This window comes from Etheostoma spectabile, chromosome 7 (assembly GCF_008692095.1).
Source record: "Etheostoma spectabile isolate EspeVRDwgs_2016 chromosome 7, UIUC_Espe_1.0, whole genome shotgun sequence".
NCBI lineage: Eukaryota > Metazoa > Chordata > Actinopteri > Perciformes > Percidae > Etheostoma > Etheostoma spectabile.
Genome location: NC_045739.1, coordinates 30,854,872 through 30,871,942, shown reverse-complemented (window position 1 = coordinate 30,871,942; position 17,071 = coordinate 30,854,872). Strand labels below are relative to the sequence as shown.

General features: G+C 42.8%; 1 protein-coding gene across 2 annotated transcripts; it reads right to left on the bottom strand.

The window, feature by feature from the left end:
- Positions 1–785: 785 nt before the first annotated feature.
- kcng1 (potassium voltage-gated channel, subfamily G, member 1) lies at positions 786–16,659 on the bottom strand. 2 transcript variants are annotated; one of them, XM_032521627.1, is made up of 4 exons: positions 16,484–16,658; positions 15,405–15,563; positions 7,288–8,121; positions 786–2,598 (listed from the first exon to the last, which is right to left on the bottom strand). In XM_032521627.1, exons 3-4 carry the CDS (start codon positions 8,065–8,067, stop codon positions 1,819–1,821), a joined length of 1,560 nt encoding a protein of 519 aa, XP_032377518.1. In that variant the 5' UTR covers positions 8,068–8,121; positions 15,405–15,563; positions 16,484–16,658; the 3' UTR covers positions 786–1,818. The 2 variants fall into 2 exon arrangements, with proteins under 2 accessions (XP_032377518.1, XP_032377519.1); XM_032521628.1 differs by lacking the exon at positions 15,405–15,563 and having other exon boundaries at positions 16,484–16,659.
- Between the last annotated feature and the right edge of the window lie 412 nt (positions 16,660–17,071).

Genomic DNA, 17,071 nt, shown 5'->3' with positions numbered 1-17,071 from the left:
AAGAAAATGGACATAAGGACAAGTACCTCCTATTGTAGTTACTTTCCACCACTCTTTGCAATATTGTTTTCTTTCTGCCTGCGTTGTATGCATAGACCGTTAATATTACAGTCTATGGTTGCATGACACCTTACAGTACACGGTAAACTATGTCTTTGACTGTTAGTTATTTCTGCAATCCAATTTCCCTTCTGGGGCTGTAAAGTTAAAAAGAGACGCGACAATGAAAACAGACAGATTTTTCCAGATCTGAATCCACTTTAAGGAGAGAAATAATTATAAACAGCTATGGACAGCAAATGCAGTAATTACAAGCACAATAGTCATCTAAGTCCAACAGAATTGCATATGGATCCTCATGTATGGTGTCTTTTGATAAGAGAAAGCACAATTAATACATCATAATTAATATGTGGATGTGGGCAGTGCCAGATACTGTAGGGGGGGGGGGGGGGGGGGGGGCATTGAGGAACCAAACATCATTTTCAGATTTCAGTCATTAAAACAATAATCAGTGGACTAAGTGTCACGTTTTACCATTTAACCTTTGGGACTCAACAAAAACAGAGAGCTTCTGTTACTAAGTGGTACCGGCTAATTCCCAGAACACATCACATCAACAAATCCATTCCGACGTCTGGAGATGAGTGCTCCAATATATTTCAAAATATGAATGTAATACACTAGATAAATTGTTGTTATGCTCGAATGCTTAATGAGGTTCATTCTGGGGGTTTTCTTCTGTAAATTGGACTCTATTTGATATTCCGTGACCCTCGATAATGCCTTTTATCCAGAGATAATTCATTTTTTGACGGAGGCATTTCTTTAATACTTATAATCCTTTTCTCCTCTCCTCTTTGTGTGTGTGTGTTTCTCCAAAAGTACACTGCTACACAGCACGACTGCAATTCTGGGAAGAACAAAATCCCATTTTCTCCTCTGTATCGTGTCTATACAGACTTCTCTCTATATAGCCTTCTATCTATCTATATTCTAGGGAAGAGGATTAGGGCTGCATAGGAAAAATTGTGGATGTGTATTCAGAAAATTCTTTAAAGTCCTGACTGAGTTTAAAGTCAGAATTCTGAGGAAATAGTCAGATTCTAACTCAGAATTCTATTTCTTGTCTAGCTGTATTATGGGGTCTTTTGATTACTATGGGTATATTTTAACCTATGTTAATGTTTTTTTTGTTGCTTTTTCCTGCCATGGTCTAAAATCATCTGTCCAAAGGACTGCGGTGGGAAATTAGCCGACTGGCTAACGCTGGCACATGTACTGAAATGTTGATTGATGTGTATTAAAATACAATTCTGACTTTAAACTCAGAGATTTGACTTCAAACTCGGATCTCAAATACATTTTTCATAACTGGCTCCTTTTACGTCCAAAGGAGCCAGTTGAGGTGGTTTGGGCATCTGGTGAGGATGCTTTCTGGGCGCCTCCCTAGGGAGGTGGTCCAGGCACATCCAGCTGGGAGGAGGCCTCGGGGAAGACCCAGGACTAGGTGGAGAAATTATGTCTCCAACCTGGCCTGGGAACGCCTCGGGATCCCCCAGTCGGAGCTGGTTGATGTGGCTCTGGAAAGAGATATTTGGGGTCCCCTGCTGGAGCTTCTCCGCCCAAGACCCATACCGGATGAAGATGGATGGATGGATGGATGGATGGATGGCCCTAATCCTCTTCCATAATATCCTTATTCCTGTCCTGCTCTCTCTCTCTTATTTCTTCACACCTTCAGTCTCTTTTGTAGCCTCCTTCTTCCTCTCTTCCTGTCCCACTCCCAGTTCGCATGTCCCTCCCTGTCCAGCAGTCTCACTTGTCCTTGCCTCTGACGACAGATGCCCCTATTGGGAATAGCACGTCACTCTCGAAGGACAGGTCGCTGCCCAGGCTGGCCATGCGGCTGCGCAGCAGGAAGTGCGTCCTCCTCTGCAGCAGCCGCTGCTGCTCCTGCTTCAGCTCCACGTAGCTGCGCGAGAAGGTGTGGAAGATGGAGGTGACGGGGAAGGCCATGAGGAGGATCCCGCTCAGGATGCTGCTCAGAGCCACCACCTGACCCGGGATGCTCCTGGGCACCATGTCCCCATAGCCCACAGTCGTCATGGTGATCACGGCCCACCAGTAGGTGGCGGGGATGCTGGTGAACTCTTGCGTGACGGCCATTTCGTTCTCAATCAAGTACAGCAAGGGGGAATAGAGTGCGATGGCCACACACAGGAAGAGGAGGAGCAGTCCGAACTCCCGCGTGCAGCGGCGGGCGGTGAGGCCCAGAGTCTGCAGGCCCAGAGAGTGGCGAGCCAGCCGCATCACGTAGAGGATGCGCAGGGCTCTCAGGACGCGGAGCACCAAGCCCACTTTGTCCAGGTAGCTGTTGCCAGAGCCCAGGCGCTTCTCCCCGTAGGAGGTGCTGTCCACCACCAGGGTGATGTAGTACGGAAGGATGGCCACCACGTCGATCAGGTTCAGGGGCTGGCGGAGGAAGGCCAGCTTGCTGCGGTCCTGAATGAAGCGCAGCGTGAACTCCAGGGAGAACCAGGCCACGCACACCGTCTCCACTATGAAGATGTTGTAGCACATCTGGGAACATGTGCCCTGGGGAAGAAAGACACCGGAGTAAGCATGGGCATCATGTAACCACCCCTCACTTGTGTTTCCATTTTTCTACTAATGAATTGTCCTGTTTTTTCTTCTTTTCTTTTTGTTTCTTCTTGTTTTTATATACTAAATGTTACTATCCTATGTCTTTTTTTGCTGGAACTCCAACCTCCCTATTAGACTGCAGATGGAAAGTAGCCCTTGGGCAACAATCTGGCACATTTACGCGTACTGTTGTGCTTGTTTATCAATGTGCGTTGTCCTGAATTGATAAAATAAATTAAATTCCGCAAATACTTTTCCTTAAAAACTCTCTTTCATAAGAAAGATTTATGTTTATTATTCAATATGTTGTTGGGTTTATCATCCTCCTTGCCTTTGACCATTTAATGTACGTCTTTGTGTGTGTGTGTTTATGTATATATATATATGCATGTTTTTCCCCAGTAGTTTCATATTTTATGATACCTGATGTATGTATGTATGTACGTATGTATGTATGTATGTATGTGTGTATGTATGTATGTATGTATGTGTGTATGTATGCGTGTATGTATGTATGTATGTATGCATGTATGTATGTATGAATGCATGTTTTTCCCCAGTTGTTTCATATATTTTTTGATGCCTCTGGTTTGTATGTCACTTAATTGTTCTTCGTTAAAATCTGCGGTTTTGTTTTAGGAAAGCTCTTTGTCACCTTGTTAAGAAGAGTGCTATAGAAACAACAATATTTGTCATTATTATTATTACTATTAATATTATCATTATTATTATATATGTGTTAGTGGTAGCTGTCTGTAGTCACTAGAGGGAACCACTTCCATGTCAAAGCCAGGAGCTAAGCACTAACACAACAAAGACAAAATATCTTTACAATACACAAAATAAGAATAAGAAAGACATCTGTTCATCATAGAAAACGCTCAATTATTTGGACAGAAGTTTTTGTAACGTCAGTTTTTTTTAGGGCTGCAACAAACGATTGTTGTCACTGTTTATCAATCTGTCGATTATTATCTGGATTAATCGAGTAGTTGTTTGGGCTCAAAAATGTCAGAAAGTGAAAAATGTCGATCGGTTTTTCAGCCCAAGACGATGTCGTTGCGTCTTAGTTTGTCCACAACTCAAAAGATAATCAGTTTATCGGGCCAGAGGTGTAAAGAAACCAGAACATATTCACATTTAAGAAGCTGCAATCAGATAATTTTTACTTTTTATAAAAAAATGACTCCAACATCCAATATTCGATTGATCTTTGCAGCTCTAATTTTGATTTCATGCATAATGTGTGCCTTAAAACCCAAAACTGTTTCCTCAAAACTAAAATGATGCATTTAAAACAGTAATGATGCTGATCCAACGCGTGGCCGTGAAGGTTCAGAGCATTGGGAACATGGCACGGAGCCTTTGAATGCTGTCCATATCAGGGCAAAATATCATTATGAAACATACTCCCACAGAAGAGGAGACGGTTGGAGCAGACCCATACAGGCACCTGAAAACTCCAGCGAGCGAGGAACGCACTTTCAATGCAACACTTTGTTGTCTGGCTGCAAGAAATTAGAGGCGGCGGAGTTGTTAGAGACACTGGCACTTCTATTTTAAAAGCTTATTTGAAACATACTGAGAATACTGAAGTGTGAAGACAAAGCAAGTTTGCCAGGTCGAATATAACGCTGTTACATCAGTGCAGTCATATTTCTTTCATTTTGTTGTCAATGCCCCTTTTATAATATCCCCTTACACTCAGTCTTGTTGAAAAAAAAAAAACCAAAGGACGCCCAGATAGCTCTCTCCCCTTCCACTTATTCATCTGTCCTGTCATAAAAAGGCCTAAAAATGCCCAAAAAATAATCTTTAAAAAATATCTCAAAAACTTGTTTTTTAGTATATAATCAGCTTCAATTGTTTATTTTAGTTGCTATTTCTAGCCTAATCTTTTAATGTCAATGTCAATGTCATATTTATTTATATGGCACATTTCCAAGGCCGAGGCCTACCAAAGTACTTTACAGTCAAAAGCACAAAAAATAAAATGAAATGAAACAGATACAATAGAAGACACAATAAATAACAAATGCTAAGAAAATAGAATACAACATTCATCAAGGCGGCTCCCCTGAGCCAAACGCGATTTCAAATAAATAAGTCTTCAGCAATGATTTAAAAGTGGACGAGCTTCTAGCAGTCCACACAGCTAGAGGCAACGAGTTCCACAGAGTCGGAGCAGCCACTGAAAAGGCTCCATCACCTCTGGATCTCAGTTTGGATCTAGGAGCCTCTAGGACCATCAGACTGGCTGAACGGAGGTCTCTGGAGGTCTAGGGTGACCTCTTACCACCTGTAAGTGGCAATTAGCCTCCAGCCTAATTCTAGCACATTTTTACATGTGTATCATTAGTGTGCATTCTCCCTTATAAAATAAACGTGACATAAATGATGATTAAATAAAAAAAAATGGAAGAAGCTAAGAAGCTACATGACTGAAACCGAAACACACAGTCACAGGACAAGATTAAAGAAGGCCGCCTGGATGTGAACGTTGAGTCAGCAGCATATATGTGGTTTGCAGTTTACTCAAATCCACTCAAAACCGCCTTCCACCCACCGGCCGTACCACACATGCAGTATCTGTACTTGATTTCCGGGGTATATTCATAAGTATAGTGGCAGTTACTCTGCGCTTCCATCCAAAGTAGACCTTCCTACAAACGTTGAAAATAACGTGTGGTTCAATTATTTAATTTTCCTTTGATTTGACCACACAGGCCAGTGTGCTAATTAGGGTTCTGACTGAAGTCAGACATAATAATAATAATAATAATAATAATAATAATAATAATAATAATAATGATAATAATTAGGCAGGCTGAGATGTCTTTGAATATGTCCTTCCTAATCTGGCAAAACAACCTGCACAGTCTCCCTTTTCTCCCTGCGAGGACATTTTACATGACAGATAAGACGAGCAGCATATGAATTTTATATTAACTACTATTTAAAGTACCACGACAGCTAGATATTATTAGGCATAGGTTTTTAATTTAATACATATTCTTTCATCAGAATCATTTAAATGACAAAGAAAGGATTCTGATAAATGAATATTTAAAAACGGACGGTCAACCATGTTATGAGCGTTGGCGTTGCATAGTCTGTCCACCAGAGGACGCTCTACAACGTCCCTGTTAGTGTTGGTGTTGCATAGTCTGTCCACCAGAGGACGCTCTACAACGTCCTGTTAGTGTGGGTTGCATAGTCTGTCCACCAGAGGACGCTCTACAACGTCCCTGTTAGTGTTGGTGTTGCATAGTCTGTCCACCAGAGACGCTCTACAACGTCCTGTTAGTGATGGCGTTGCTAGTCTGCCACAGACGCTCTACACGTCCGTTAGTGTTGGGTTGCATAGTCTGTCCACCAAAGACGCTCTACAACGTCCCTGTTAGTGATGGCGTTGCATAGTCTGTCCACCAGAGGACGCTCTACAACGTCCCTGTTAGTGTTGGTGTTGCATAGTCTGTCCACCAGAAGACGCTCTACAACGTCCCTGTTAGTGATGGCGTTGCATAGTCTGTCCACCAGAGGACGCTCTACAACGTCCCTGTTAGTGATGGCGTTGCATAGTCTGTCCACCAGAGGACGCTCTACAACGTCCCTGTTAGTGATGGCGTTGCATAGTCTGTCCACCAGAGGACGATCTACAACGTCCCTGTTAGTGATGGCGTTGCATAGTCTGTCCACCAGAGGACGCTCTACAACGTCCCTGTTAGTGATGGCGTTGCATAATCTGTCCACCAGAGGACGATCTACAACGTCCCTGTTAGTGATGGCGTTGCATAGTCTGTCCACCAGAGGACGCTCTACAACGTCCCTGTTAGTGATGGCGTTGCATAGTCTGTCCACCAGAGGACGCTCTACAACGTCCCTGTTAGTGATGGCGTTGCATAGTCTGTCCACCAGAGGACGCTCTACAACGTCCCTGTTAGTGATGGCGTTGCATAGTCTGTCCACCAGAGGACGCTCTACAACGTTTCTGGATTAAAAAAAAAAAAGTATATTTAACAGCCGATATATCGGAATATCGGATTTTTAAATAACCAAATATTCGTATGGGTATCGGCCTTAAAAGTCCTTCATCGGTCGGGCTCTAGTTGGTTCTTTCGGTTTTGGGACTAATTGGTCGGATTGCTGAGGACATGGCTATAAACTGGTAAGAGCAAATTATGTTTAGCCATGTATCTAGGTAAGTTAAATATCTCATTCATTTTTTGGAGGATTGCAAATGTTCCACCAGAACAGGTTCCTTCCCGAGACTATTTAGCCGAGCCACTGTCGCTTAGCGTCCATGGGTGGTGTAGCCACACCTTACTCCACAGCTCTGTGGAGATAGGTGTAGTGATATTATGGCGAGAACATAACACACAAATTCCCAACAGACTATGGAGTTGCATTGGGTCATGTCTTCATTTTTACTTTCCCTCAATTAGATATCTATATTCATCCCACAATGGGGAAATTCCCTTGTTACAGCAGCAGTTTTTCCACAATCAAAACAAACCAACAAACACACAAAAAAAACTGAAGGGATGTAAAGTGGCATTATATAAAAAGTAAAGTAAAATGAGGTGGCCATAGTAAGACATGTTTTTTTCTTTCTGTGATATAAATGTCATCCCCACTCACCGCCTCCTCCTCCTCCCTCATGGCGGGCATGGTGCTTATGGACAGGTTGACGGCGGTGATGGTGACAAAGAGTACTGACAAACAAGCAAAGATCTTCCCCGGCAGGCCCGAGTGAGGCCTCTCCACCATGTCCCGGAGCTTGGCCATGCACCGATTGAGCCTGGACTCGGCCGCGTGCTCCCTGTGTCCACTGTCTGAATCCAACAGGTCCTCCAACAGGTCCTCCTCCTCCTCCGCTCTCTCCATCGCTTCAAAGTTCTCCACGCGCTGCAGCAGCCGCCGGCGGCAGCACCACTCCAGGCTCTCCTCGGGGACCCCCCAGTAGAGCAGCTCCTCCCTGAAGGAGAGGGCGCACATATCCCTGAGGGAGCGCAACTTCCCCGCCCGCAGGAAGGTCAGGATGGTGCGGAAGGCGCACGGGCTGCGGTCGAAGAAGAACTCATTGTGCGCGACATCGTAGTCATCGCAGATGCGCATTATCTCGTCAAAGCTACTGCAGAGGTGCAGCTGTCCCAGCCGGGACAGGGGGAAGTCCTCTAAGGTGGTCCAGGGCAGCTGGTAGCGCAGGCCGCCCACATTGATGATGGCGTGGAGTTTACGGGCGCCGGACAGGGTGTCCTCATGGATGGAGCTGAGCTCCGGGACCCGCTGCGCCCTCTTGTAGAAGGCCCCCTTCCGAGCCTCCTCCTCGTGTAGGGGGGGTCCGTTGAGGGAGGAATCAGAGGCACAGCTCAGGGCACTGTAGTCGTAGTCGGAGCCATCGCCCGCCAACAGGGTCATGTTTACTGGTCCTCTTACATCCCTGTGCTCAGTCTGCCACCGTCACACTGTCACCTTCAGAAGGGAAAGAAAGCAGATAAAGGGCCTTGTTTGGAAAAATTCAGTCAGATTAGCTTTTTCATATTGTATTTCTCATTAGTCTTTTTCATAATATTGGAGACAAGTTCATGGGTTTGTTGTTAGCCCTCATGTTGTTCTCGGGTCAAATTGACCTGTTTTCCTATATCAATGTTCTTTTTAGCCTAATTACCCAAAATAACATGATTGATTCCACACAACGTTCTTTGCCAAGTACAAACTTTCATTAATTCTGGGGTGTCATATTCAATTTTATAGCATTTGGAAAAAATGAAGTAGTTTTGAAATTTGAGTAAAAGTTGACATACTCCAGTCTGTGATTATCCATCAACATCCATTCCTTTCATTTTAGTCAAAAAACATCCTAATTTCTGCTTTTCTAACTAAAACATTAGGTATAATTTCCTATAAATGAGGTTTATCGACCAAACTAAAGTTAATAAGTTGGTGGAACGTAGTGTTGAAAACGTCAAAAAAGTGACAAACATTGAAAAAAAGCGTAAAAGTGTTGAAAAAAGGGAAAAAAAGATGAGGAAAAGTTAAAAACATGGATAACAAAAGTGTTGATTTTTTGACGGGAAGACAACATGAGAGTTTTTTTTTTTTTTTCAGTTATCCTTTATTTAACCAGGTAATACCCATTGAGATTAAAAATCTCTTTTGCAAGGGAGACCTGACCAAGATAGGCATCAAAATTACATCACATCGTCACATACGTACAAAGACACACACATGAAAGCCAGATATGCACTTACAATAAGAGTTAAAAAAAAAAAATAATTTCAATTTGTTTTCATTTAAATAGATTACACACCTGCCAGGTTAAATAAATTAAGCTTCATTATACCTACAACCCACAAATTGCATGACATAAACAACATGTCTGTGCCATTATCTAAGCAGTATAAATATGTCAGTCATGCATCATTAAGCATGATCACTGAACTAGCTACATCAGGCAAAGAGGCATAACAATTCCCCTCCCAGCTGTGTGCATGAACATCGGTTACCCACTGCAGCCTGGGAATTATGAATAATGTCCTGATGTTGCTCTGGCTGTTAGATCATTCATGAATGTCCCCGCTTAGTGCAGCTGAACACCAAGCTATATGTCGGTGTGTGTTCTCTGCTGTACATCTCTCTCATTGGGTGGCTTTCAAACACACTAGTGTCACTTACCGGGACTTGAGAAACACCCATGCTAAAGTTGATTAGAAAGAGGGATAAAAAAATCACCTTTTGGAAATTGATCTTAATGTCTTAATGAAAAAAAAAAATTAGGTAAATCCAACCTTTTAAGGACACCAATTCTCTTTTTGAATGAATAATTTATTGTAAATAAATAAATGTTCTTCCTTAAAATACCCCCCTATATTAAAATACAGGGGGCATAAGTATACACCCCCCTATGTTAAAATACAGGGGCATAAGTATACACCCCCCATGTTAAAATAGAGGGGCATAAGTATACACCCCCCTATGTTAAAATACAGGGGCATAAGTATACACCCCCCTATGTTAAAATACAGGGGCATAAGTATACACCCCCCTATGTTAAAATACAGGGGCATAAGTATACACCCCCTATGTTAAAATACAGGGGCATAAGTATACACCCCCTATGTTAAATTCCCATAAAAGGCACCCCTTTTAATCCAAGGGCAAGGAACTTCATCAGGGCATAGTATCCTGATCACATGTATAACTGCCTTTAAAATACAAAAGTTACCTGCCTTTTTATGGGAATTTAAACAAGGGGGTGATATTATGCCCCCTTTTATTTTAGGAAAAATTTATTCATTTATTTAATAACCTTATAATTATTCAGTTGATTTTCCTAGTTTTAGGATTGATGCATTTAAGATATCAATTTCCAAAAGATGTTTTTCAGTCCTCTTTTTAATCAACTTTAGCATGGGTGTGTAAACCTGTCCAAGCCACTGTAGGTGTTGGCCGAAGTGTGTGTGTGTGTGTGTGTGTGTGTGTGTGTGTTCTGACTCCCAATATTTATTCTTATTAAGATGTTTATCGAGCAGAACTAGATAGATAAATCAACAGAGAGAGAAAGAGAAAGAAGAATTTATAGAAATAGGAGCGCAAAAGGAAAGAGAAGATGTTTACTGCATGTCACCGGTGACGACCTCGTGGCCTGTGTCCAAACTAATTAAATCAATTATAGTAATTTAGGGGGAGGCAGGTTAGACAGTTAGGAATTAAAATGCCAGTGCCTGGATTTGCTACCCCACTAATTCTGGGAAAGGAAGGAGGCCTCGGTTTCTAAAACGGGGATGCGAGCGTGTCAGTGAATGGTTATTAGGCACCTGCACTGTCAGCCTCTGTGAGCCGCTGATTACAGTCGGCATCTTCCAGCCATGAAATTAGAGCAACGCCACCCTGAGCTCGGCTTTCCAACACTCTGCCGCGTTGGATTATGTTTCATTTTGGGCATTATTAGATCACATATGGAAAAGGTTCAACACAAATCCTGGACAAAAATGAAATATGCCTCGAATGCAGAGATTCTCAATGTGGGGGTGCTCAGAGTTAGCGCAAAGGGGGCCAAAAAATTATGTAAAAAAAACAAAAAAGAATTCTCCCTTAAGTTTTTCCAAAACCGGTGTAAATAATATCCACATATCCAAAATATGCAACTCAGTTGTATACAGTACATGTATAGCTCGGGGGGGCAGTAGCTCAGTCTGTAGGGAGTTGGGTTTGGAACTGGAGGGTTGCTGGTTCAAATACCTGTTTGGACCAGTCCCCCCCCCCCCCCCCCGGTCCAGCACTGGCAGCCCACTCCCTCTGACATCTCAATATGTGCATGCATAGGACCTGAGCGTCGGTGTGTATTTCAGGCTTGTGTGTGGTGTGTAATAACAACAAAAATTGTTTCAATATAGAGTATACATTAAATTAATTAATAGTAGGGGGTCCCTATTCGGTCTCTTTCAGCTAAGGGGTCACTGGCCTAAAAAACGTTGAAGACCCCTGCTCTAACGGATTTTTACACCTGCACATATTACAAAATTGTAAAAAAATAAATAATTCCCCACAGGGGATCAATAAAGAGTATACATTACATTAAATGAATTAATAGTAGGGGGTCCCTATTTGGTCTCTCTTTGTGTTGAAGAAATGTTGAAGACCCCTGCTCTAATGGGTCTTTACATTTGCACATTTGACAAATATTGAGTACAAATATTGTTGTGTTTCCCCATGGGGGGATCAATAAAGAGTATGCATTAAAGGGAATGAATTAATAGGTCTCTCTTTCAGCTAAGGGGTCACTGGCCTAAAAAACGTTGAAGACCCCTGCTCTAATGGGTCTCTACATTTGCACACATTTTACAAGTATTGAGTCCACATATTGTCTATCAAATCAGCACTACTGTTGTTTGACAAAACCAAAACATAAGCATGAAAAATAATTTCTCAAACAGTCCTTTTTGGTGCTAAATTCTCCCATTCTCCCTCCATGCGGCGGAGGTTATGGATACGCCTACAGTACATCGCCACTCTCCTACCAGACTAAATCACACTTAACTCTTTGAGGCTGTTAGATCTCTCACTTTGCCTTTAAACCCGACTGTGCTTTTGCCTCTCCGCAGTCACAGGAGCATTTTTAAAAACAAAACTTGTTCCCCCCCTTCTCTCTGTTGTGCCTCTGATGTCTCCTCGGGGTGGCCGACTCTATCTCAGAAGGAGAGATGAAACAGTGCAAAGACAGCGGAGGCTGTCCTCCCCAGCAGATCGGCTGAGGTCTGGCCTCTCTCGGTGCCAGCGTTATCACAGCCAAGCCACAGGGCATGTTCTCCAGATTGCCTGTTGAATCACTGGCTTTGCGAGGCTCTGTTGCCTGACTGCGTTGCATTTCCCACAATGCCCTCCTCAAGAATCTTCAGAGCGCTTCCCGACCGCCAATACTCTTTTGGATGATTTTAATGAGCTTATTAATGATAGCGATCAGACCGAGGTCAAAGCAGAGCAACTCTTCAAAGAATTCCTTTTAGAAGGTTGAAATCACTCAACAGAGAAATGGGTGCAACGTTCCTGTTTAACAACAATATGTCTGATTGATGGAAAATCTACAGTACATCTATGTAAAATGTTCAGAGACTGTGTCCTACAAAGAGACATTAATAGCTCTTTCATCAATGATTATTATTTATGGCTGCATATTGGTAGAAGTGCTGTGTAATTTGCCAAGATTGGAAAGATTTTGCTGTCTCTGAATCGAGGACAAGACTCAGTCTGTGAAACACAAACACATGGTAATTAAATGGGTGATCAGTATTTCTGATGAAAATCTGAGCCTCTGAGACTTACAATTAAAGTGCAACATATTTAACAGCTGTTAGCCTTCCGGTGGCAGCTGTTCGGAGTGCTGTCTCATTTTCTTGCACATAAAAATATAACAACCATATTCATTCTTATTGGCCGAGCAATAATGCCATCCTGTACTCTGTCTCTCAGGCTAAATGACCATTGAGATCCCACGATGTCCTGTTGTTCTCTCCAACCACCAATTCTCCTCTTATTCCCCTAACAGCTCACTGTTCTCTAATGGACGATAAGAGGGTGGTTTATCCAGAAATGGGCTTCATACCACCAAGACCCATCTTTCTGTCTTTCTCCCTCTCTCCCTCTGGAATCCTAAATGCTGAAACAGTCAGCCATGCCAGTGGCAACCCAGAAGCCCTTTCCTTATAGTAATTCCAGGAGGAATTGTTGTAAACACAAACGTCTCTTTTTTTGTTTCAAGTGGGCGGCATTAACACATTCTGAAAACCCTGGAAGAAACTATAGCTCCAGGGCAATAAATGTCTCCCTAACTCTAGATGTGGTCCACCACAATGTGCTGCTCTCTGTTCCTGTGGATATAATACACTTGAATAATGACCTATGTTAGCATTAACAGTTGTTTATTTTGTCTTCTGTTAACCATTTGATTTCCGCGACTGCATACAATCCATCATTCTCTCGTGAAATAGCTTCATGGCCATATTTTCTATAGAGACAGTAACCTTTGGAAATGCCATTCAACTATTCTTTTTCATCTCCCACTTTGGGTAAAATGTCTCCGTCACAAAGAGCAAATGAGAAGCATCCCACCTCAGCACCACACCTGTCATCTTATGTCTGTTTTGTTTTTTTCCCAGTGGTCCCATTTGTCCTCGATTCCCCCCCTCCCCCAGGGAGCCGACCCGCCAAATCCCCACATTTCTGCACCACTGCTCCACATCATGCCTCAGCACTCCTCATCCTCTAATCTAGAGCAAACTGTGACAGACACTATTTAATCAGCCTGCAAAATATCTCACTTCATTACCTCAACTTCACACCTATACACTCACGTTCACTGCACTGTATATGAGTATGTCTTTTTTCATCCAGGCATTTTTCTGCCTGAGTGGATGATCATACACTCACCATAAGTGAGTACTCAACTAACTCGATTATATAAACATTGCATAACATTAGGGTTCTCTGCATTGTCTGCATGCCTTACCAATTCTCACTTTTCATTGTTTGATGCCCTTTTCCTGCTGAGCAGCAATCACCCGACCACCTAGTTGCTCTGGGCTATGTCAACCGTTTATTTTTCACAGGCAGCTGTTAAAGGTGGCGCTGAGGGGGGGGGGGCATGTACGCAGGCAAGCCAGGCTCAAACTCATACCAGTGAAGACCTGACTGCCTGTCACTCTACACTGAGTGTTTCAAAAGGATCTCTACACCAGGGCAGGTCCCTGTGGGAGGTGGTGATAGACGGTACAAGCAAAGACCGATCACAGATAGGTGATGGAGAACTCTTAACACTATTACACTGTGAGTGAAAAAGTACTTTAGGTTGATGTAATGGAATAAATGGAGCAGACATTCAACCACACTGGATGGATGGATGGATGGGAAGTGAGACTACACAAAGATTAATTAAGTAATCGATACATCACGTGATGACTGGGCAGTACTTCAAATGTTTGGTGGTGAGTGCAAAATACTGCGACTTTCCTGTCATGGGATATGACAGGCCATATGTAAAAGGTGCAATCGCAATTGGAATTTGGTGTGGATTGGTAAAAATAATTATAGGGATATGAAAGAAGTAGTCTATATAGACGCTTCATTTCTGGGATTGTTCAGGTGTTGCTGGATGTCCCTTGTTTTCAGCAATATGTCCGTCACCTTCCTCTTTCTTCAATGGATGGCGGATTTCTGAGGACTATGGTTACCTGGTCCTCAGATCTCTGCAGGGTAAATCCAGACAGCTAGCTAGACTATCTGTCCAATCTGAGGATATGGTTACCTGGTCCTCAGATCTCTGCAGGGTAAATCCAGACAGCTAGCTAGACTATCTGTCCAATCCGAGGACTATGGTTACCTGGTCCTCAGATCTCTGCAGGGTAAATCCAGACAGCTAGCTAGACTATCTGTCAAATCTGAGTTTTCTGACCCTCCTCCGCAGCGCTGTGGAGGAAGGTCAGGGCGGTTTCGGATCAGGTGGTATATCCATGACGTGTGATATTTGATCTTTGGACTCAAGTTCATTCAGTTTCTGTGGTTCAATGCCATCAAAAGTGATGGAAATTCATTTTTTTCAGAAGTGAAATAACATAGCTAAAAATGCTAATTTAATTTGTTAACCTGGCAATATAGTTTCAGTTTAGGTTTTCTTGAAGGTTTTAGTTTTTATTTAGTTTACTACATAAGCTTTTTCAATGCTTATTTTCCTTTTAGTTTTAGTTCACTATAACTGTTTTTAGTTATTCTTTGTCTACCAACTGGAAGGTTGGCGGTTCGATTCTTGGCCCCTCTTCTACATGTCCTTGGGCAAGACATTGAACCCCAGATTCCCAATGCCATCCAATCTGTGTGTAAATGTTCATGAGTGTGTATCTGATGAGCAGGTGGACCTTGTATGGCAGCCTCGGCCACTAGTGTATGAGTGTGTGTGATTTGGGTGGTGATGGCGCAGTGGATACAACACGTGCCTTGGGTATGGGAGACCGGGTTCGATTCCCACTATGAACATTAACCAATGTGTCCCTGAGCAAGACACTTAACCCCTAGTTGTGTGGCGTATACAGAATTTGGAAGTCGGTTTGGATAAAAGCATCAGCTAAATGACATGTAATGTAAAATCACTTTGAGTAAAGGTGCAATATGAATGCATTCTTTTTACATTAAAGATGGTCCAAAAACGCAGCCTCTAATGTCTATGTGGATTGCGGAAAGAGAGAAAAAGCCAATATCCTACTTACAATTTTAAAGCACATCCATCACTTGGTTGGTGTAAAGCCTGAGCCTTGACTGAATATCTCTTCCCACTGGTGGTCCAGGGAAATATTGCCGGCGCCTCTTCGATCCGCTCTAATGACACTTCAGGATATGTATTTTAGATACCTTCCATATAAAGACACCTGTGAATTAACAGGCTATAATTAGTTTGCGGGCCCTTCTATGCGGGGGCAGGATCAGACTATTAGGAATAAAAGTCATTAGCCCATCTCGTTAAAGTCACAATTACCTGGAGGCGGGAGAGAAGATGATCTATTACGTGTCATATATCACTGATCCAAAGTGGGATGCATTTGCATTGTGGGCCCATAATCGCATTATGGGGGCATAATCTAACATCATCTTCAGAGGGAGAAAATTGAATATGGTCTCTGATGCTGAAACTGAAACATAACATCAGCTGTGATTCATCTTTGAGGACTTGAAGTGGCTCTCGGATGTAAAAGTTTCACTTTCATTTTGAAATAAGTTTTTTTTTGTTGAATAATTGACTGCAATTTCAAATCCCTCTGCAAATAGAGCAAGATGGAGAACATGGCTCGCTACAACAGTGAACCTTGTCTCTGTTGAGATGTCAGTAAATGTTGACTGATCACAACATGCTGTAATGTAGCAGCAGCCTTGTTACCATGGTGTCGTCCAGTATGCAAATCACTGTCAGCTGTTAAAGACATATTGTAGATGGGTCAAAAAATCCAAAATAAAATAATAATACTTTAAATAGAAAGTGGACAGTTAACAATCTCAATGTATTAAAGCCTTAAACAAAATACTGTATATTAGGTAATCAAATTTAGAAAGGAGTGCACTGCATACTTGCACAAATCTGATTCATATTTGTATAATGGGAACAATACCATAGGATGAGATCTACAATAACACACTCAAAGTAAAAATTTTGAGCCCTACTCTCAAAAATATCAGTCAGTCCTGCTATTTTCAACTTTTACTGTAAAAAACAAACTGCGATAAACTCCCTTCTAAGTGTGACTTGCAATTAATGTACAACAAACCCGAGTTTGAATGTGAAAAATATACTCACTGTGCTCCTGAATGAGTTCCTCAGCAGCTGTTAGTTTGCTGAAGGCGCCGAGAAGAATGCACATGAAGGCAAATATGAAACATGCCTCCACCTTCTGCTGCTCCCTCTGCTCCATCTACGCACAGGCAATAGGCTGGTGGAGTACGAGGATGCTATTTGATGATGATGATGAGCAACAGGCTGCCTCGCCTCCCTCCCTCCCTCCCTCCCTCCTTCCCTTTGCCCTCGTCTCTCCCTCGCCCGCTCTCTCTCCATCCTGCCCCCTTCCTCCAACGCTGACATCAGAAGTGGGTGTGCCATTAGACCAAAAGCTTTTAAAAGAGAAATCCATGGCAACCATCATCTAGAAAGACGTGCTTCCCCTCCACCTTTTTTTTTTTAATGCGAATGAGTCCCGTCTTTTGATTATAGATTCACACAAAGGTTTATATTTGTCCAGCGGGTTGCCCAGCTGACGGGGGGAGGGAGGGGGGGGAGAGGGAGGAGGGGAGGGGAGCTGTAGGATGGCTCAGACTCACCAGGGTGTCCAATTTTAGACAAGTGGTGGGAAATGCTATCGGGAGGTACGATGATGAGGAGGAAGGGATA